At 47.0% G+C, this 22,618-nt stretch overlaps 2 protein-coding genes and 1 pseudogene across 2 annotated transcripts in view; 2 read left to right on the top strand and 1 right to left on the bottom strand.

The window, feature by feature from the left end:
* LOC125101686 (UL16-binding protein 3-like) overlaps positions 1-22,618 on the top strand; it is a 176,166-nt gene that overhangs the window by 72,442 nt on the left and 81,106 nt on the right.
* LOC125101685 (UL16-binding protein 3-like) lies at positions 2,491-15,425 on the bottom strand. The gene is given in 6 exon segments (XM_047732026.1): positions 2,491-2,650; positions 3,330-3,475; positions 3,477-3,594; positions 3,829-4,121; positions 6,186-6,399; positions 15,407-15,425. Coding segments are annotated over 6 exon segments (924 nt in total). The 3' UTR covers positions 2,491-2,516.
* The window catches only part of LOC125101683 (retinoic acid early transcript 1E-like), a 29,264-nt pseudogene continuing 25,132 nt past the window's right edge, over positions 18,487-22,618 (top strand).

Raw genomic sequence — 22,618 nt, 5'->3', positions numbered from 1 at the left:
CAGTCAGAATGGCTAAAATTAACAAGTCAGGAAATGACAGATACTGGCGAGGATGCGGAGAAAGGGGAACCCTCCTACACTGTTGGTGGGAATGCAAGCTGGTGCAACCACTCTGGAAAACAGCATGGAGGTTCCTCAAAATGTTGAAAATAGAACTACCCTATGACCCAGCAATTGCACTGCTGGGTATTTACCCTAAAGATACAAACGTGGTGATCCGAAGGGGCACGTGCACCCGAATGTTTATAGCAGCAATGTCTACAATAGCCAAACTATGGAAAGAACCTAGATGTCCATCAACAGACGAATGGATAAAGAAGATGTGGTATATATACACAATGGAATACTATGCAGCCATCAAAAGAAATGAAATCTTGCCATTTGCGATGACGTGGATGGAACTAGAGGGTATCATGCTTAGCGAAATAAGTCAATCGGAGAAAGACAACTATCATATGATCTCCCTGATATGAGGGAGAGGAGATGCAACATGGGGGGTTGAGGGGGTAGGAGAAGAATAAATGAAACAAGATGGGATTGGGAGGGAGAGAAACCATAAGTGACTCTTAATCTCACAAAACAAACTGAGGGTTGATGGGGGGAGGGGGCTGGGAGAGGGGGGGTGGGGTTATGGATATTGGGGAGGGTATGTGCTATGGTGAGTGCTGTGAAGTGTGTAAACCTGGCGATTCGCAGACCTGTACCCTGGGGATAAAAATATATGTTTATAAAATAAAAAAAAAATTCCAGATGAATTAGTCTTTTATAAGAGATATGCTTCTTTCAATATATGTAGATGGAAATAAATTGCTGAAGACAATAATCACATTATAGATATTTCTTAAAGATTTTTTTTTATTTACTCATTTTTGAGAGAGAGAGAGAAAGCGTGCCTGAGCAAGAGCAGCAGAAGGGCAGAGGGGGAAACAAACGCCCTGCTGAGCAGGCAGCCAGATGCAGGACTCCCCCCAGGACCTGAAGATCAAGTCCTGAGCTGAAAGCAGATGCCCCAGGAACTTAGCCACCCAGGCCCGGGAAAATAATCACTTATAAAATATCCCATTTACGGGCGCCTGGGTGGCTCAGTGGGTTAAGCCTCTGCCTTCAGCTCAGGTCATGATCTCAGGGTCCTGGGATTGAGGCCCGCATCGGGCTCTCTGCTCAGCGGGGAGCCTGCTTCCCTCTCTCTCTCTCTCTCTGCCTGCCTCTCTGTCTACTTGTGATCTCTCTCTGTCAAATAAATAAATAAAATCTTTAAAAAAATAATAATAAAAAAATAAAATATCCCATTTAGAAGTCAATGAGGTTAATGGGTTGATTTTAAGGAAAGTAAAAGACACTTAATAAAGTTGTTAGAAAAGATTTAAAGTCAGTGAGGACACAGAAAATGTCTCTGAAGTTCTAGAGCTTCAAACAGTATCTTTTTGGCGATACTGTCTGCAAGGACATGGTCCTCTCAAGGACAGAAGGATCCGATATTGCACTACCAGAGGACAACACAGAAAAAGTTTTTGTTGAGATTCTTCAGTCCAGCATTTAAACATTTCAGTGCAGGAATTCCATCACTTAGCACTGAGAGAAAACAGCATAGAATGTGCCAGTGGAAAGTGCTGAACAGGAGAGGCACGAAATCAAGAAGGGACATGGGAGGTTCCCTGTCCTGCAACAGGTGGTCGGGCGGAGGTTCTGGATTTGTAAACTTGGAAGTTCTATTGGTCTAATGATGAACAGCAGGTCATCCAAAGGCAGCTGGCCCAGAGGCAGAGTCGCTGCGCTGGTCCCTATGATAAAGGGCTTCTTGGTAGCCTTGAACCAGGAATGGCACCAGCCTCAGCCAGGCTTCCCACTGTTGCACAGAGAACTGGCCTCCTTCTAGTCCCATCATGCATGGTCTCTACTGGGCATTTGCTGCCTTACATGTGAAGACCCAAGCCACGACTGGGGAAAACAGCACTACTGTCCAGCCCTTTGAGTTGGTCTGCAGAGACCTTCCCACTCCCTCTACCTGGGATGAGACCCTGGACCCTCTCCTTATAACTGCCCAGATGGAGTCCCCTTCTCCTTTAGATGTCCCATGGAGCTGCCATGCTGCTCTTACTCAAAGGGGAGTACGGCCCATGCTGTGTGTCCCCGCTGTCCCCACACCACCCACCCTGGGCCCAAATTGACCCTTTCTCTCCAATGGAGAACCCGGTCAGAGCCAGGACTGACTTCCCTCAATCCATTTAGCACCAACATGCCTTAAGTCAAGGTGTGGGACCCTCGCCTTTCCCAGAGGCCTTCACAGTGAGTGAGGCCATATCAGAGCTCAGTGCTGAGTTTGTCCAGGCTGTTGCCAACACGTGATATAAGATCTCACTCATCTGTTCCCACTGCCCTGTGAGAAGGTTCAGGCAGTGGGCAGGGGTGAGGCTGGGATTTACCATTCCCTGTGCTCACACCAGGCCATCTGCCCCTCCCTTCCCTCTCAAACTGCTCTCACTACCTGTCCTTCTAAAGAAGTTCCACACAGAGTGTCAATTTTTGATGATTATGCAAATTATGATGACAATGAGGACGACAACGATGACGATAACGACAACGTCGAGGCTCACAATGACCATGCAGATGTTCCTGGTCTGGGCCACATCTGGCTGCGTTGCTGGTGGCGCTGAATGAAACCCCAAGAATCAGAGGCCCACTTGGGACCCCAAACGGGGGGAGGCTTCCTCAGCTCCTGCTGGCCCAGGTCCATCCTCCCAGGCAGACGGTGTCTGTCACTGTTCTTGTGGCAGCTGCTGTGACCAGTCCTGATGTTGGGAAGTGAGGAGGGGATGCGCCCTGTCCCTCAGGGGCTCCTCAGGCCAAAAGGGGAAGCAGGGTTTGCAATATAAGCAGTCGCTCCTGCTGTGACAGACAGGAGGTGATGCAGGGTAAAGATGGTGACAGCGACTACCTCTCAGGTGGCACTGAAGGAAGGATTCCCATCAATACACCAGTTGACATGGAAACAACAATTATTCTCAGAAACGGGGGTCAGTAAGAACACCATCTTTGGAAACAGACTGATGATCCCCTGATTGGGGCAGCAAGAAATCCAAGAAATACCTGAGCACAAGGTGTGTGCAGTGATGAAAAAATCCGGGAGGTGGGAAGGGAAAGGAAGGATTCTAGAACATTCCCGTGGCCATTAAAATTCCAGAAAGAATTTGCCATGGATGGATGAATTTCTCTCTCTCCCTCAGACATGCATACACACACACACACACACACACACACACACACCACACTGTGGGGTAGGTCAAGTTCATTTCAAGAGAACCAGCACTCCATCCAGTCTTCTGAGTTACCTGTGGTCGCCTGCATTTCATCGCAGGGCTCCCATACTTGCTGGAGCCAGCTCTTACAGTCTCCCTTTGACGTCCCCACAAGGAGCTTGGTCAGCTCTTCATCATTGTCCAACATGCCTCTGAACTGTTGGCCTCCCGGAGGAACCATTGTTCTCTGGGTCAAAGAAGTGAGTTAACTGCTCATTGAAGGCGAACCACCAGGATCCTCTGGTGTGTCCGTGGGCCCCACACTCACGCATCAGGCTGCCCTGCATGGTGAGAGAATCTGCCCCCGCCCCACCAGCGGAAACAGGTCAGCCTCTGGTCTTGACCAATCCTTTGCCCCACCCGCTGCGCACTCCTCAGCTCCCCTTCCGCCCTTCTGGTCCTGCTCTGGCCTCCTTTTCTGTCCACGCTACAGGGCCGCATGTTGGGACCCACGTCGAACTTTTACAAGAACACAATAGCTTCCTCAGTCCTGCCAACGTGTTCTCCTCTTGCCCTGGGCCTTCAGACTCACCACTCTTAGTGAAAATGTCCAGCAGTTTCTTTCTGAGCTCTTCCCCTAGGTCTTTCAGAGGTTCCCTCTGTGTCCCCCAAAACGCTGTGTCCTTCAGCTTCGTCCCCAGAGGACCAGCAGGTATAGGAAAGACCTCCTTGCTCCCACAGGTATAGGAAAGAAACTTGTTTTCATTCACTTGGCCTTGAATCTCACACCATGATGGTCCAGGCCTGGGCTGAGATGTGATGGAGAAACTGTAGGAAAGCGAGAGAGCAGCTGCAAAGTGAAAATAGTAGAAGTAGAGGTTGGGGCTGGAAGAAAAAGAACAGCAGGCACCCCTCTGCCATCCAGGTGACAGCAGTGGCATCCCTGTAGGGCTGTGCTGGCAGAGCAAGGACTGTCCCTGCACAGCCCCTCCCCCCCAGCAGTAGAGGCTGCTGCTCTTCCCCTGTTGGGATAGGATCGGGATGTCTCTGCCTGGCAGGAGGCCACATAGCCATTGAAATGTCCCCTGTGTCTATCAGGCTGATACCTAGCATCTCAGCCTTTGACAGAACAGATACAGCAGGAAATGCCAAACATGAAACCAAACACATGTCCTCCAACTGTGCTCATGGACAGGTCTGGAGAACTCTTTACAGCAAAGTCATAAAGAAGGGCACCAGTGTTGTCAAGAAAGTCGGTGACGTCTGTCTGATGGCCAACCTTGGCTGAAGGAGGCGGTGTTGCAGAAATAGGCACCCAGTTGTAAACGGGTGAAAAGTCCCAAAGTAAGAGATTTGAGGTGTAGGTGCCCAACTATCTGAAGCAGGGATGCAGCAATGACTGAAATGATGCTAAGGCTGCAATGCCAGCCAGGCCTGCCCCACAGAAAGCTCTCCATCCCTTAGGCTCATGGAACATGGTGATCCTAGAGGCAAGATAGCCAGATGGCCAACCCAGAAGCTGCTGGATTTAGACAATTAAATCAATGACGAAGTCCTAGGATGGACGGAGAGGAACCTGAAAGCAAACACCCAAGAGAAAGTCTGGATCCTCTGCCTGGGTTCCAGACCTGAGCCCGTTTCCAGAGCTGGAACCCTGTAATAGAAGCAGACGTAAGCTATCCATCAGAAAGGACCCTTCAGGTCAACAGCAATGCAGTGCTTCCTGCTGGCCTTCCGCAAAGGGCCATGTGGTCATTTGCAGGGGTGGGTAGACACTGGGGAGCAGAGACCGTGCAGACATTGTCAGTGGGCCTAGTGTGTGAGTTGACATCGTCCTCAGGGATCCTAGTGTCATCAGGGCCCCTGTCATTGAAATGGCTGGTATTGCAGATAAGGACAAGTCACTTGCCCCAAGTCCTGTTCACAGTGACACCATTGGCTCAGGAACCTGCATAGAGGTCCTTTCCCATTCCCCACATTTGTTACAGGAGTGAAAACTGTTTGTAGTTGAATTACCTGTGGGTTGGGTGCTGAGTGGCAGGGACATTCAAGTCCAATATTCTCACACTGTCTAGTCTTTTCTCCAAACACAATGTTGAAAAAGTATTTTAGAGGCGCCTGGGTGGCTCAGTCACGAGGCATCTCCCTCTGCTCAGCTCATGATTCGGTGGGGCCTGGCATGGAGTCCCCCATCAGGCTCCCTGCTCAGTGGGAAGCCTGCTTCTCCCTCTTCCACTCCTCCTGCTTGTGTTCCCTCTCTTGCTTTCTCTCTCTCTCGGTGTCAAATAAATAAATTCATTAAAAATCGGGATTGGGAGGGAGACAAACCATAAGTGGCTCTTAATCTCACAAAACAAACTGAGGGTTGATGGGGGGCGGGGGGTTGGGAGAGGGGGGTTGGGGTTATGGATATTGGGGAGGGTATGTGCTATGGTGAGTGCTGTGAAGTGTGTAAACCTGGCGATTTGCAGACCTGTACCCCTGGGGATAAAAATATATGTTTATAAAAAATAAAATTAAAAAAAAATCAATCAATCAATAAGTGAATAAATAAATAAATAAAATACAAAAGTATCTTATCCTGGATGCAAGGACAGAGATGAGTACCAACCTTAAAGCCTGTCTCAGGATGCAAGGACATGACGAACCCTATTCGATTTTCATTGAAATGCCAGCCTGGTGCAAAGGTTTTCTGTGTCTATTGAATATTGCATAGGACTCTGTAGTGACAACTCAATGTGCTGTTGTAGCCTACAAGCAGCCACAGACAATCCATGGATGAAGGTGCTATTGGACCTCCTCCTTGGGCCCCAGGACCCTTAGAATCCACACCACAGAACCCTGTGGGAAAAGGGGCTCTGTGCCCTTTGTGACATCCTGATCTGAATATCAGGAAGAGAGCCCTAGTGTTCTGGGGAGCAATGGCACTCACAGGAGAGAAAGTCACACCCTGTAAAAGAGACGGTGGGCATGTATGCTCCTGGGACCTGGAGCGAAGAGGTCTCTGGCCAGAGGACATCAGAGCTGTGCACCCTGAGCTGGGAGGTGCAGGTGAAGCAGCGCCTGGCGTCCCACGGGGAGCGGGAGGGGGTAATCCGCTGCCCGAGCGTGCGGACAAGTCCATCCCACCAGGACTGGTTGACCCCAGTGGGCACCGTGACTCCTGCAGGGAGAACAGGGGGACAGGGCTCGAGGCACGTGGTCATGTGGCGGCCCCCTCCCTGGGAAAGCCCGGAGTCCTGCCTAGAGTCAGGGGCTCCAGGCTTAAGCGGGGCTCCCAGAGGAAGCTGCAGAGACTGTGAAGAACCGCGGATCTCCAGCGCGGCCCTCTCTCCTCCGCTGTGCTCCCCGCCCCCAGAGCCTGGCCCAACTTTGTGAAATTTCCTCTTCTACCTTTGTAGTTCGGTTGCCCACAACCGCCGAACACCATATAGGCAGAAAGCAACCACAGAGAATAACTGAGGAGTCGCGTCATCAGGGGAGAAGAAGGCTCCAGAACCGCTCCGCGGACACCGTTTCTGCTCCCGGGTCTTACCGCTCACTCCCCAACAAACCGCTCCCACGCCGGGTTCCGCCTCTGAACTCAGGGCTGCAGCCTGCTCTAGCACAGACCGGCAGGAAAAACCGGAGCAGGAGGCCAGGATGGACGCTGGAGACCCCAGTCCACCCCAGTCGCCCTGGGAAGCTCCTGGCGGCTCTACTGCACCGGGATCTGTGGTTTCTACAGAAAATTTTCCCTTCGGACCTGACTCCGCCCCGGGACACCCCCCCCCCCCCCCCCCCCGCAGTAGAGCCTAGAACATATCAGTCCTTTCTGGTGAGGCTGGTCTGCTCCTTTTCACCCATTGTCCTGACCACGCTATCTTTCCCATTTTCGTTTCCACCATCAGTATCTTCCCTTCTCGTGGCCAACAGGTATAACCTTCCAGTTATGAACTTAAAAGTCATGTGGGGGCCGCCTGGGAGGCTCAGTGGGTTAAGCCTCTGCCTTTGGCTCTTGTCCTGGTCCTGGGATCCAGCCCCACATAGGGCTCTCTACTCAGCAAGGAGCCTGCTTCCTCCTTTCTCTCTGCCTGTCTCTCTGCCTACTTGTGATCTCTGTCAAATAAATAAATAAAATCTTTAAGTAAATAAATAAATAACATCTTTTAAAAAGTCATGTGGATATAGTGTACAGCATGTTCACTGTAGTTAATGATACTGTGTTGTATATTTCAAAGTCATTGAGACAGTGGATCTCAAAGCGAGACTTATTGTGCTGACCACTTCACAATATACACGAATATCCAACCATTGCCTTGTACATCCTAACCTAATATAATGCTGTGTATCAATTATATCTCAATAAAAAATAAATTCAAAAAGAAAAAAATAATGCAAAATGGGATGTTCTTCCTTTCCCATTCTGATGGCTGGAATAAAGAGAGCAAGGCCTCTGCAGAGCCATGTTCTGTCTCCCAGCTTCTGGATGTTTCCTGACGTGCTTGACATTTGGGGCTCTGGTCGGCTGCCCTCTGATGTCTGTCTCTGTTGTTAGAGGGCCGGCTTCCCTCTCTGCCTCTGTGTATCCATGTGACTTCCTCCCTGTTTGTCTCTGGTCCCTTCTTACAGGAAGGGACCATGTGGATAGTATCATGTGGATATAGCTGCAAAGACCCTATGTCCATATAAAATCACTTTCCCAAGACCAGGAGTTAGGACTTCAGCATAACTTATGGGGGACCACAATTCAACCCATAACAAAAGTCATAGACTTTATCATCTCACCGTTATTCCACCAAAAAAGAATCATTCTTTCTTTTCATTTACCTTTAAAGTTTCTTATTGAGATATTACTGACAATAACATTATTTTGAGGTATACAAGAGTCAATATTTGATTGCATATCATTAGCTGTATTTATGCACCTTATTATACATTACATGTCATGACTAGTTTATTTTATAACTGGAAGTTTATACTTTCTGACCACAAGAGGGGATGATTTGGAAAGTGGGAATGAAGACAGAAAAGAGAGGTTGGGAGGAGAATGGCGTGAAGAAGGAAAGAAGGGCGGGAGAGAAGATTGAAGTATTTCAGGAAATATGGCCTGGCAGGAGTAAGCGGGTGGTTTGATGCTGGCTGGGGTCCCAGAGTGGCTGTGACAAGGTTTCTTCACAGCCTCCTCAAATTGCTGAGGAAATTGTCTACCACACTCCTCCTGGGAGTGGTTAAGGAGAAATAGGGAGGGGGAGAGGGGACGGGGTTAAGACTGGGGCAGAAAACCATATGGGAGTAGTTAAAAAACCCTGTTGATGGCTCTCATCAATCAGTCTTCCCCAGCTTCACTTCTGCCTCAGGTTTTTGTTTGTTTGTTTGTTTGTTTCAGTGACTTTGGCCTCTGGGCAAAAGGAAGCTGGAAAAGATTTTTTCAACTTGAAAAAAATACTGCCAGGAGATGGGAGTCAGAAGGCAGGAGAGGGAGAGAGTGCCTGGTGGGAAGCAAGGCTTAAGACTTCTCCAAGCTGGAGAGTTTTAGAAAAGTCAGCCTGACTCCACACAGATTATTTGCCAGGTCAGGAGGGTCGGGGAGGGCAGAGGGCAGGCACACCTGTGGCTGCCATTACTCCCATTTGGGTGAGAACCACACAGGTTCCCTGTGAATGCCAACTGGAAGAGGAGTCCATCCAGGAACTAAGAGGAGAGAGTCCAGGGTTTAATCCCAGGGAGAGAAGCTGCACTCAGAGCGTATACAGCCTTCTTTCTGGACGACTGGACCTCACCCCAGCAGGGCATTACCACCTAGCCAGCACTGCGACTGTCCACCAGTCTGCCAAGCCAGCTCTTCCAAAGGACGGGGAACATGGGAAGGCCAGTAAGTCCGTGAGCAGTGGGCCCACTGACACATTTCTGTTCGTGTGAAGCAAGTTCCTTGATCAGAGCAACAGGGTAGGGAAGACAGTGAGGGTGGGGTAAAGAATTATTTAGGTCCACTGATGGTAGTTTTGGCAAAATCATTGCAGGCGAAGAGGATAAACTAATATCTGTGGTTTAAGTATCTATTTCAAAAAAAGAGGAATGCTGTGCATACTATGATGAAAGTGGTGCAGGGTCATGAACCTGCCAGTGGGTTGATCACCCCAGGGATCCGTGCCATGTCAGGGCACAATGTCGGTCTCTGTGGCTGGCAGGCTGGGCACTCAGCAGTGGGTTCAGCCCGCTCAGCCTTGGTAAACACATCTCTGTGCTGCTAAGCCCGTGCCTGACATCCACTCCTGCCCCTTTATTCCTGAGGCCACTGGGCAATGAGGCCTGTCCCAGGGAAACAAGCTGACCGTAGCCCCAGAATGTTCATCCTAGCTTTGGATTCTTAAAATCCTCCTCTTCTGAGGTCACCCTTTGGGAAGAATTCCCATGGGACACTGTTATCCTTCCATTCTCAGAGAAATCTATCCACATACCTGTCCCCCAAATTTCTATGTCACAGGTTTCCAATTGGATTTTCCAAGTCTCAGGCCATCCAGCCAAACCATTGAAATGGGCATCTACTTGCATACATGTGCATTTCTCCTTCCCAGCAAAGTGTACCACCTGGGGTACTGCCCAGTGTTGTGCCCACTGAGAACATTTCCCTTACCCACTGTCCTTTGGGAATAGGCTGGAGAAGGGCTATAATGCTGAAGCTCTTCCCTTTCAGGCGGGACCTGTGTATCATACAGAAGCAGCTGGAAACCAGGCCCCTGTCCTCTATTCCCTTGTCACTGATAGTTGGGAGCTTCCCATGAGGCCGTAGATATAGACTGAGAGAGAGGAGGCTATGGGGTAGGAGTGGCAACCAGGAGCATTCAGGCAACTTCTTCAGGGAACTTGCTTGTGCCCCGGGGCCTGATCAGGCCAGATCATGTACCTACTGCTTCCATCTGATTATGGAGGTCTGCTGTGCTTACCACCCTCAGGCGATGGACCAGAAAGCACCCAGCTCAGGAGGGGCAGATCAGGACACCTGGTGACTCGGCAGCCCAAAGTCAGTGTTCAGTCCCCATAAAGGCCCCAGGCAGGCCAAGACTGGTTTTTCAAAAAGAGAGTAGTTATATATAGGTGATGGCAGGGCCTTACTCCACATCCTAAGAGGCCTACACTGTGCCTTACCCCTAGAGGCTTGCTGAAGTTTCCAGTGTTATCTTTACTTGGAATAGGTGTGCATTGTATCCATGTCAATATCCTGGGTGTGATATTGCACTACAGTATCTGTAATTTGTTACCCTTGGGAGAAACAAGAAAAAGAATGCCTGAGACATCTCTATATTATTTCCGAGAACTGTGTATGGATACATTGTATAGTTATCTTAAACTATAAATTTAATTGAAAAACTTTTAAGCTAAATAAAACCTGTTCCAATACGAAAAATGAAAAAAAAATCTGTAGAAACCAATAACATCCCTATTTACCATTGATACCTCAGGCACCTTTAAATGTGCTGGAATGTATGCCAATGGCAGAGCGGCCCATACACCACCTTGGATTTGTCACGGAACATTCTCTGGGTCTGGACCTAAAATGCTAAGAATTCTACAAACTACCCCTTTTGTACATGGGGTAGGGAGACAGAAAATATATATTAGGAAATGCAGAATGGATGGATGAATGGATGAATGCACGGATGGATTGATACATGGTTGGACAGATGGATTATTGGTGGGATGTCTTGTGGATTTTCTCTGTGCAGCATCTATGACTTCAGATATTTCCCACCTGGTCTCCTGACACCTCCCTTCGCTATAAGATCTTCTTCTACAATGATTCATGGTCCAGTCATCCTGATCTCATTCAAGATTTTTGACTCAGAGATGCCTGTAAGCTCTTTAGTTTGTCTTCATTCTTTCCCCAGAGGTTACACTCGTCATCATCCCACCAGGCTAAATATTATATTCCCCCAGGATTTATCTCCCATGAAGTCTTCACTTCTCTCCTGGAGAGAATAAAGTATGGCTTCTTTTGTGTATTAACATCTCTGACCAGTGTGGTCAAACAAGTGGTATGTTGGCCTCCCTCAGTAGAAATATTAGTTCCTTTAGGTTATGGAGAACTGAATACATCCTACTAAAACAAAGTAAATATATTCATTTTAAGGTGTTTTTTTGTTTGTTTGTTTTGGAAAAAAATATATAAGCCAAATACACTGATTGCCATGAGGAGAGGCTTGTGATATGGAATTGCACTGAAACTGTGAATTTAGACATTCTCTAACTCTGAATGTAAGGGAAGGTCTGAGGTGTGCAGAGACTCGGTTGAACCTAGCCCCAGGTGGAGTTTGCCTAGGTCCTTAGACAAAGTGGAGGATTCTCTCCCCTGAAGACCCAAGGATTATATGAAGACCAGAGAATTCAACTGAGCTCAGTAGTAATCAATACAATGGGCAGAAATTTTTTCACTTTTATTTCTCTCCTGGACAACAGGGAGCTAGCTGTCTCTCAGCAGGGACCCTGGGAAATGCCAGATCATTCTATTGGTGGCACTCTCTATTGATCCCTATACTATCCTACTGGTTCAGGATACATGGAAAAATTATTTCCTTTTATTACTTCTATTATATTATATTACATTTCTTAATATGTGTTGTTATTTCCCCAAAAGTTAGTGGCTTAGAATAGCAATAACCATTTATTATCTCCCACAGTTTCTGTGGGTCAAGAATTCAGGAGCAGGACCACAGGCAGGTTCTGGCTCAGTGTTCCCCATGAGGCTGCAGTCAAGTGGTAACTGAGGTCACTCTCATCAGGGGGTTTGACTGGGGCTACAGGGGGGCTATAGGGCATATAGGTTGGATGGTGCTTCTAAGCTGGATCCCTTCTATGGCTGTTGGCAGGAGACCTCAGCTTCTCTTGACAAGGAATTCCCTATAGGGCTACTTGAAGAAAATGACAGTTGGGGGCCCCTGGGTGCCTCAGTCAGTTCAGCATCTGCCAAAGGCTCAGGCTAAGATCCCTGGAGCCCTGTGTCAGGCTCTCTGCTCAGCATGGAGTCTGCTTCTCCTTCTCCCTCTGCCCCTCCCCCTGCTAGTGTTTTTCATTCTCTCTCTTGCTGTCTCTCTCAAATAAATAAAATCTTAAAAAAAAAAAGTCACGACAGGTGGCTTTCCCTAGAGTGAGAGAACCTAGAGAGAAAGGTGGAAACATTGATGACTTTTGTGATACGGACTTAAAAGTCATGTTATACTATTTGCATTCTATCCTGAGAGTTGCACCCATCATCCCTGTTCATTGTGGCTGGGGATTACACAGGGCATGAGTATCAGGAGGCCAGAATCACTGAGAGCCATTTTGTAGGTAGGCTGTCACCATTCTTTTACTTGGGTCATCCTTGTCTTCACAAGGCTGCCCCTGTGGACAGAGGGGGACAGTACACAACAGGAGTGGGAGTCAGAATCCAGAAGGAATGCCTCCAACAGGAGTCATTTGGGTGGCACTAGGATTGAGGAAAACACAAAGAAATATTTTTTCCATGTACCTGGAACCAGTAGGATAAGACAGGGGATAAAGGGAGAGTGCCTTCAATATTCAGTGTAAGAGCTGGCAATGGCCAGGGTCCTAGCTAAAACACAGCTTCTCTGTGGTCCAGCAGAGAAACAAAGTGAAACAATCACTGCCCATTTTTTTTAAGCTTTCATTTATTAATGGGAGAGAGAGCGCGCAAGTAGGGTGAAGGGCACAGGGAGATGCAGAATCCCTGTTGAGCATGGAGCCCAAAGCAGGACTTGATCTTGGGACTCCAGGATCATAACCTGAGCCAAAGGTAGATGCTTAATCCACTGAGCCACCCAGGAGCCTGTCTGCTCATTGTTTTGATTATTACTGAGCTGAGATGAGCTGAACTCTCTGGTCTTCAATGATCCTCAGGTCTTCAGGAGAGAAACCTGCACTTGTGGAAGGACCTAAGGAAACTCCACTTAGGGCTAAGCTCCCCCCCGCCCCTGTCTCTGCACACCTCAGACCTTCCCCCATTTTCAGAGTTAGAGAATGCCACAATTCACAGTTTCAGTGCAATTCAATATCATAATTCACAGATTTTTGTACTTGGAAGTGGAACAAACAGTGCGTGTGGCTTTGCAAATGGAAAGTAGGTGGATGCTGGAAGCACATTAATATAAGAGTAAGGGAAAGTCTGAAGAGCTTTGAAGAAACTGTCACATCTGAGGAAGCTACCAGTAGGGACTCCAAGGAAAAGTGAAATACCAGGGCTCTTCTCTCCCCTTCAAAGCCAAGGTTGTCCAACACATGAAATTTCAGAGGAAAGAGCGGGACCTCTTGTATACCTGGTTAGTTACAGATCAAGAGGAGATCGGTTAGAAAGGGCGGACAGGGGAGTGGGTGCTCAGGAGAACAGAGAGAGACATGGTTAGGGCCATGGATTGTAGGTTTGAGAGACATCTAGTGAAGGCTTTTGTCAACTCCTTAACACCAAGGAGAGTTTATCCTCAGCACCTGCTACGTCCAATGTAATTCCATACATCAATTCTGTAAACACTCACTGAGCATCTAGAATGTTTAAGATCTTCTCCTAGAGAGTTAAGGCAACAAGAATGTTCTGTTTCCTCTTAGGAAGGGAACTAAGAGAACTAATGAGCCCAGGGTGAGAGCCAGCTAGATGTCCACGCACCTAGAACACTGGTTGGTATTCTAACAGTTGCCAGAACTCGTAGAACTTAGAAGAGAGGAAATTAGTTCATCAGAAATGGTTGGGAAAATTCAGGTGACATTATCTGAGCCCTACAGGAATTTTACCACTTGTTCAGACAGAAAAAATAATCTAGACAAAGGGATGAGCCAGAGTCAGTACAAAGATAAGCATGAGGGTGGGAATCAGCAATTATGCCACACTGGAAGGCCTGGGTATACAGTGCAAGTGTGTTGATGTGCTGTTGTCCACTGGCTTACCCTTCCCCTTCTCTGTGGGGCACAGACATCTGGCCTTGCTCCACATAACCTCCCTCCCGTAATTTCAAAAGCCAACAGGAGGGGATTACAACCACACAGAAACACTGTGAACATCAAATTAGAAGGATCTCAGTAAACTTGGAAAGCAATAGATTAGCATTAACTAATATTTTCTTAGGATGTGTATGTTGTAGTTCCTCATTGATATTAATGATTTATGACAAACTGGTTATCATGAGATTCACTAATTCCTTTTGGTCACATTCAGAGGCAGATAAGAACTTTAGTTATGGACGTGCATGCTGAAGCATTTGGGACAACTTTGTAATGTTTTCCACTTTGAGATGTAGAAAATAGGATACCTTAAAGGAAGAAGGGAAGAATGACCAGGTGAATAATCTGTGATAAAGCATGTATAGTGCAATGTTAACTGTAGCATCTTGGGGGATCAGTATACTGGTGTTCACTATAAAATTCTAGCAATTTTCCTGTATGTTTTTGAAATTATCTTATAAATGTTGGGGGGAAACATACTAAAATTATTCTGGCACCAACACAATATAATTCCCTTAGAGCTCTGAAGGAACAAGGTAATTTCTGCTAAATAAAGCACAGACACCCATAACAAACAGGGTAACTTTTGGAAGGAAGGTATGCAGAAACTTATCATGGGTGTTAGTAGGAAAGAGAACCTGACTACATCTGTACATACCAATTGTGAAAGCCAAAGTGCACGAGACACCATTGAACAGACCAGGAAGACTTTATTGAAGGCTGTTGTAATAGGGGAGGGAGGCATGTACTCAGCCTGAACCCCACTCCACTGAAACAAGGGGCAGGGGGTGTTTAAGAGGTGAGGAAGCTAGTGGGAAAGACCTGGAGGTTGAGCAACAGGCTGTGTTGAGCACATGGACTTATTTCCTGAGCTTTTAAATGTACTTCTCTGTAATTATACCACTCTGTAATTAGTGGCTCCTGTCAAACATAGTCGCTGTTACAGACTCCACTGTGTCCCCTGAACAGTCATAGTTTGAAGTCCTAACCCCCAGGGTAACTGTAGTTGGAGACAGGGTCTGTAAGGAGTAAGGAAGGATGAATGAGGTCATATGGGTGGGGTCCTGATCCAGTTGGACTGGTGCCTTCTGAGAAGGGTAAGAAACATCAGAAGTGGGTGCACACAGAGGAAAGGCCATGTCAGGACACAGCAGGAAGGCCTCCATGTGGGAGCCCAGGAGAGAGGTTTCAGGAGAACCAACCTGCCTGCATCTTGTTCATGGACGTCCATTCTCTAGAACTGGGAGAAAATGTTCGTTTTTGTCTTTGCAGAGACTAGCGTTTTCCTTTCCTTAAAATGGTTTTTGAGACAAACAATGGTATTCTAGCCTGGTAGAGTCAGCTATGTCATATAGAACAACTCTATCTAGGAAGAGTTGATTTGATCATATAAAGAGCCTACTTAGATGTATGTAATTTTTAGTTTCCATAAATGAGGGTTTTCTATTTCTTGGAATTTCTATGCAGAGACCAATGAAAATGCAGTTACAGACATGCACAGGTAGACTGCATCGGCATACAAATGTAGACTCGTGGACATGACTGAAAAAAGTTGATTTAAACATAATATTATTTCTTCTTAAGATTGAGGCTAAGATAGAGAGCTAATTTCAAAACTATCTTCAGATAAAAATTTGCATGACCATTATTGAATTAACAACTGATTGATTCTTAGAGCCTTCCTTTTTGTTTTCAGGTAGTTCTTATATATTTGCTAATCCTACTAGACTTGGCCCCACAAAGTGGCAATGTAGACCTCAAGTATTTGATGGTTTCAGTTCAAAAAGATGAAGGTGGCTTCAGGAAAGGCCCAATCCTAAAACATGTGTAGCCCTTGCTGCTTGTGTGCAAACATTAAGCGAAACCACCAGATCTATCAGTTCTGTCCAACTCTGCTGGATGGGGCTGGACTCATGTGTATCCAGCCAGAAGAGGGAGCCACAGAAATACACATGCACCAACGCTGCTCATCCTCCAACTGAAAGTGCATTAATCAACTTGCAGATACTCCTGCTAGAACTCACCTCTGCTTAGATGCCCACTAGATTCAGGAGTCTATCATTTGCAGTGCTCGTATTGGTTTAGAATAGAGGATTTTTAGATCATCCAATCCTGTACTAAAACTTTTCAATAAATAAACTTCTTTCAAAAAAAAAAAAAAGAGGAAGTAGAAAATGTTCCTCTTGCTTCTGCCTCCCAGTTGATGGTCTTCTTATCAAACAAAAGCTCCTTCCCTCCTGCAGAGACTGGGAGGTGAGGACCCTATCTCCTTTGATGTTCACATTTGAAAAAGATGGTTTCCAGGGCCTTAAGATAGATAGTCATGGGTTATAAGGCGGTTAAGAGGAGAAAGAATTTACAGTTACAAGGTTTTTTGTTTGTTTTTTTTTTTTTAAGTTTTTTTAGGGGATCCTGGTGAAGCTAAGGATCTGACTCCTGGTAGCAGCTCAGGACTTTATCTCAGGGTCATGAGTTCAAGCCCTGTGTTGGACTCCCCGCTGGGCATGGGCCTATTTAAAAGGTAAAATGAAAGAATAAAAATAAATAAAATGTTCTAAGAAAAGGGAGATCAGGAGCTTGGAGCCAGGAAGGAGATTATTTTAAGGTTAGTTGGGCTAGGAACTAGAACATTAAGGCGGTCTTGGTCATGACCACCACTGGACTGAGAGCTTAAAATACAGACTATGGCATCCTTACAGCCTCATGCATAAGGAAGTGGAGGTTTTGTTCAGCCTGGGTAAAAGGAAGCCAGGTGAGTTAGTCCCAAGCCAGTCTCCAGAATGTCAGCAGATACAAAGACTCACAAAAACGATGATGATGATGGTGACAAAAGCTAAGTTTAGTTGTGTGACATTTGCATGTTAAACATGTGGGTGGAGGGGCCCCTGGGTAGCTCTGTCCATTAAGTGTCTGACTCGTGGTCTTGGCTCAGGTCCTGATCTCAGGGCTGTGGGATGGAGCCCCCTGAGTCAAGCTCTGTGCTCACTGGGGAGTCTGCTTCTCTCCCTCTCCCTCTGACCCTCTCCCTACTCACTCAGGCTAGCATGTGTGCTCTCTCTCTAAAATAAATGAATAAATCTTTTTTTTTGGATGTGGGTTGAAATTTATTCTCTATGTGAATATCCTGTTCCCCAAAAACCTTTCCAGCCCATTATTTTAGCATCTATTGATGATGTTGGGCTGATACCCTTTCATTAAGAGCAGAAAAGGGACATTTACTGAATATACATGTATTGAATAAGTGTCTACTAGGCAGTGTGGCAGGGCTGAAGACGGGGAGCTGGGGAGGCAGGGAGAACTGGCAGCCCTTGCTGACCTCATCTCTGCATTCAATGTGGCCCCAGGCTCTGTGCCAAGTGCAATTCCTCATCTGAACCACAGGTCACAGAAACTGACCTCAGTGAGAATTTCATCCCTGCTGACAGAGGACACAGAGCAGGAACCTGATTAAATGCATAGGTGAGCATTATTCATGACATAGACTGGATTCATGACATACCAGGGTTTTCTCCAATGAATTAGACTGATGAAGTCAGGGAGAAAGGGAACCAGTCTCCTTAAGAAAGAATTTTCCTGGGGTGCTTGGCTGGCTCAGTGTGTTAAAGCCTCTGCCTTTGGCTCAGGTCATGATCCTGGGGTCCTGGGATCGAGCCCCGCATCGGGCTCTCTGTGAAGCGGGGAGCCTGCTTCCCTTCCTCTCTCTCTGCCTGCCTTTATGCCTGTTTGTGATCTCTTTCCATCAAATAAATAAATAAAATCTTTAAAAAAAAAAAGTATTTTCCAAGTGTTGAGTGTAGACCATAGGACATTCTATGCAACTGTTTAAGAAAAAAAAAAAAAAAGGAGACGTGTGTGGGACAGGGAAGGAGAGCCATGATTTGAGCATGATTTGAGTGAACCAAAGTACTGAAGACCAGGATAGCCCTCTCTGCAATTACTAAAATGGAAAGCCAAGTTGGGTCTGTTAAATGACAAACTGGGGAAAGAGTTTGCCCCTGGACAGTGAAAGTAAGAGAAATCAGTGGGTGAACAAAGTTGAACGTTGTGTTCCTGCTCACTTTTCAGTCTGCATTTGCCTTCTTGGCAGTTGAGAACCCTGCAGAGAAAGGCTGGGGCCCTTGGATCCTGTAGGCCAACAGACAACCCTGGAGTCCCAAACTGCCCAGAAACAGCTCAAGGGGCTGCATGTGACCGTCTCGGGGGAGGGCCGTTGCCATCTGGAACTGTTTAATTCCCAGTCCCTGGCGTCACCACGGAAGTCCACACAAGCTGTGCTACGCCAATGCATGACTGGGGTGAGTCCCGAGCCCAGAATCCCCTCTTTCCCTCCTGCTTCTGCTGCTATAGTTCCCATCCCCCAACAAGGAACAAGACCTCGAAGGTCAGGAAGAGGGAATGGCTTCGGGCCTAGGGTCACACAATGCCTGTCTCTGACTCCTACATGATACACATTCTTTTTTTTAAGATTTTTTTTTTTTTAGTATGCCCCTAATGAAGAGCTGCAGCTCACAGCTCTGAGATCCAGACCTGAGCTGACACCCACAGTCAGATGCTTAACCTACTGAGCCACTCAGGCATCCCTGGATGACATCCTTGCTATTGCTCTGGCTTACAAACATGGGTGTGGGATGGTTCTTGGAGCACACAGTCTCTTCTCTCTCATGGAATTCATCATCCTCCTCCTCCACTATGTCCCGTCGGTCCTACTGGGAACATTTCTGTCTTGGTGAAGGAAGACACGCAGGTCCTTTTCATCCTTTTCCAAATCTTGGGAACCGGATGCGTAGGGCTTTGCCTCTTTCTTTGTTCAGGCGTGTCTGTCTGTCTGTCCTCCACATGTGTTTTAGTGAGGCTTGTGGATTCCCAGGGCAGTGATCAGGGAAGCTGTTCCCACTCAGGTCCTGGAGAGCCCAGCCTACTCTCTACTTTTGACTCTTATCCCCCCAAAGTGGCAATCCTTCCTCACACTGCTCCCCTCACTCTCTGGACATTCTGGAAAGCAGAGCCTTCATTTAGGACTCCTCCTTCGAATCCTCCCACTCTTCACCCCTCCTGTTGCTAAGTCCTGCCTTCTTCACAGAAGGCCTCTGACCAGGACATGTCCCGTATTCATTGACCACATGCCCCAAAGCATGGCCTGTTCACTTTCTGCTAACCATCCTGTGGGTCTGGCTAGACTGTAAGGCCCTGGAGGGCAGAAAATGTCTTGAGCTCTTGCAGTTCACCCTCTACCCAGCCCCATGCTCTGCTCACAGTATTTTGAGCCCCAGAAATGCTTGTCAAATGAATGCACCCAGCAGCAGTGGACACACTCTATGGTCTGGAGAATTTGCTATTGTCCCTAAACCTCAGATATTTGGAGGGGGGATCAGGTTGAGGATCAGGAGCTGAGGATAGAGGGATGGAGAAGGGACGCTCCACCCTCTCGCAGCCCAACCCTTCTCAGGGTTCCTTGTGGTGTCACAGAGCCTGGGGGACTTAAAAGGATCTTTTCTCCCCATCTGGCCTCCACCTGTTTCCTCAGCCGTGCTCACTCTTTTTGCTCCATTCCACGCTCATGACTCAGTTCAGATCTAGACAGCCTGGTTTCATTTTATGCTCTGCCTTCTTATTTTTCTCCTTGTACTTAATGTGTTGAAGAAACAAGATGATCTTATAGAATTTTCATATCTTGGACTTGGCTGCTTGAATCCCTGTACCTGTTTGTATTGTTCTGCTGACAATATTTTCCATAAACCAGATGTTAGGTCTGGAGACTTGATTAGTTTTCTATATGATTTTGGTTTTGCAAAGTTATTTCTTATTTGGTGTTGTAAATCCTTATCCTAATATATTACATCAAGAGATAGGGCTGGACCTTCAGGTGGGTCCCTGGTACACATGAGAACTTGTGCGCCTGAGGGCAAAGGACTGTGAGGAACTATTCAGCTGTGATGACACAAACAGTGTCCCCTTCCCAGACGTTGTGGTGCTCTTCTTGAGAAGCAGGAAGCTCAGGACCATCTTCCACGGGGACTGAGAAATTTACTCAAGAACTGGTCTACCAAAGAAACTTGAACTTTGGCTTATTAATAGTTTTACCTCCCTACACCTTTCAGATCAGAGTTAATGCTTTCTACCTTCTTATGGATTCCTGTGCAAACTGAAACAAAGCTTCAGAATTACCCCGAAGATGTGAAACTTTTTCAAGATTTGACAAATGAATAACATTTTGATGTAATTTCTGTTTTCAAGAGCTATGACCAACCAAAACATGTCATTTTACAGCATTGTCCAAATCACTTACATAGAATGAAAACCGATTCAAAAAGCTGAATCTGCAGAAGAATTTAAGGGCCCCAATGACCAAGTAACAAGGTTATCACTTTTCATGTGTTAAAGGAAATGTGCAATGTTAGTTGTTATCAGAACTTGAAATATAATGACATAAATTTTCAGGCAATTAATCCATCTGATGGTCAGTCCTGAGAAGCAGAAACCTAGACAGGATTAACATGCAGGGATTTCAATGGGGGAAACCCCCGTGAGAAAAATGGGGGAAGTCTGGGGGATCCAGGAGACCATTCAGATCAAAGCGATTCAAACCCCAAGTGCAGGAGGGGCAACCTTTGTGTGGTGGCGTCCTGTACTGCCATCTAGTCTAAGGAAAATTCCACAAGGTCTCAGGAGAGTCCATAAGGAGAAGTGGGCCATCAGAGGAGTCTCGTGTCTCCCAGGAAGAGGCCTGTATTAGTTCCCTGTCTGTCTGGGAGCAGCCCTAGAGAGAGTGACCTTGGTGTATCCACAACAATGGGCTTCAGAGCGGGGCCCGTGGTCAAGTGAGTGCCCTGTAGTTGAAGACCTGAGAGCCACGTTCTCATGGCTACCACAGCACAAGCCAGATCATCCCTCAGCTTGGGAAAGAAAGTTTTTTGTGTTTTTTTTTTTTTTAATATTCGTATTGCAGGGGAGGAAAAATAATTTTCTCTCTACCTTTCTGAGTTCTTGGCCTAGACCCCTGTCAGAACTGTCTTAAATACCATCTTAATAGAGAAAGAAGAGCAGAGATACAGGCCTCTTAGGGGAGACTGAGGACATGATTTTTAGGAAAGATGAACAGGCCCTTAGAAGAACACATGGGAGGTGTGAGGGTTTGGGACAAAGTTTGTGTGTGGTGTTGACTTTCAATCTCCTCTCCTAAGGTTGAGAGTTGATCCTTCCTAAGACTCAACCCGACAGATGAAGAAATCAAGGGGAGACACTTGTCAAGCGCACACCAAATCAGCAGCCGGATCAGGCTACTCGAAGCTCTCTCAGGAGGACACCTGTGAGAAAACTGACCTCCTTGCTGCCACTGGATGCTTCCAGCAAAACACCCATGAGGCCCTGCAGGGCTGGCCTCCCCCCTTCCTGGACAAGAACAAATTGACCCCTGTGAGCAGGCTGCACGTTCCTACTGAACTGCAGTTTTTCTACAATAGTGTTTTCTTTTTAAGATTTTATTTATTTATTTGAGAGAGACAGTGAGAGAGGGAACACAAGCAGGGGGAGTGGGAGAGGGAGAAGCAAGCCTCCTGTCTAGCAGGGAGCCTGATGTGGGCTCGATCCCAGGAACCTGATATCATGAACTGAACCGAGGGCAGACATCAAACTCCTGAGCCACCCAGGCACTGCTCCCCCCATTTTTAAAACATTTTATTTATTTATTTGACAGAGAGAGAGACAATGAGGCACAGAACACAAGACGGGGGACTCTTAGAGAAAAATCACGTTCCCCACCAAGCAGGGAGCCCAATGAGGGGCTGGCTCAATCCCAGGACCCCGGGATCATGAACTGAGCTGAAGGCAGATGCTTAATGACTGAGCCACCCAGGCGCCCCTACACTAGAGCTTTCTGACAGGGACTGATCTGCCTGGGAGCTTTTCTAACCCCGGACGCCTCCTGAATACCTTCACATGGTTTTGTGAAGAAAGCCACAAATTTGGCTTCTTGGAGCATCTGAAGGGGCAATCTTCTCTTATTCAACTCTTTTCTTTTGTTTATTTTTTTATTTTTTTAGAGAGTGAGTGAGTAAGAGAGAGCTCACTAGCAAGGGTAGAAGGAGAGGGAGAAGCAGACTCCCTGCTGAGGAGAGAGCCCAGTGAAGGGCTCAACCCCGTTACCCTGAGATCATGACCTGAGCTGAAGGCAGATGTCCAACCCACTGAGCCACCGAGGCACTCTTCAACTCTTTTTTTTAAGGATCACCTGGGACCTGACCAACACCTTAATCACAGCCTCATGGGACCCCAAGCGGAGAACCCAACCTCGTCATGCTAGACTTCTAACCTACAGATCTGTGAGCTAATGACTGAGTGCCATTAAAGCAGTTGAGTTGGTGGTCGTCTGTCACACAGCAATAGAAAACTATCCACATACCTTTAGGCTCTGAGGA

The sequence above is a fragment of the Lutra lutra genome, chromosome 6 (genome assembly GCF_902655055.1).
Source record: "Lutra lutra chromosome 6, mLutLut1.2, whole genome shotgun sequence".
In the NCBI taxonomy this organism is placed as follows: domain Eukaryota; kingdom Metazoa; phylum Chordata; class Mammalia; order Carnivora; family Mustelidae; genus Lutra; species Lutra lutra.
The sequence above is the reverse complement of the archived record's forward strand: the minus strand, read 5'-3'. Positions and strand labels throughout refer to the sequence as shown.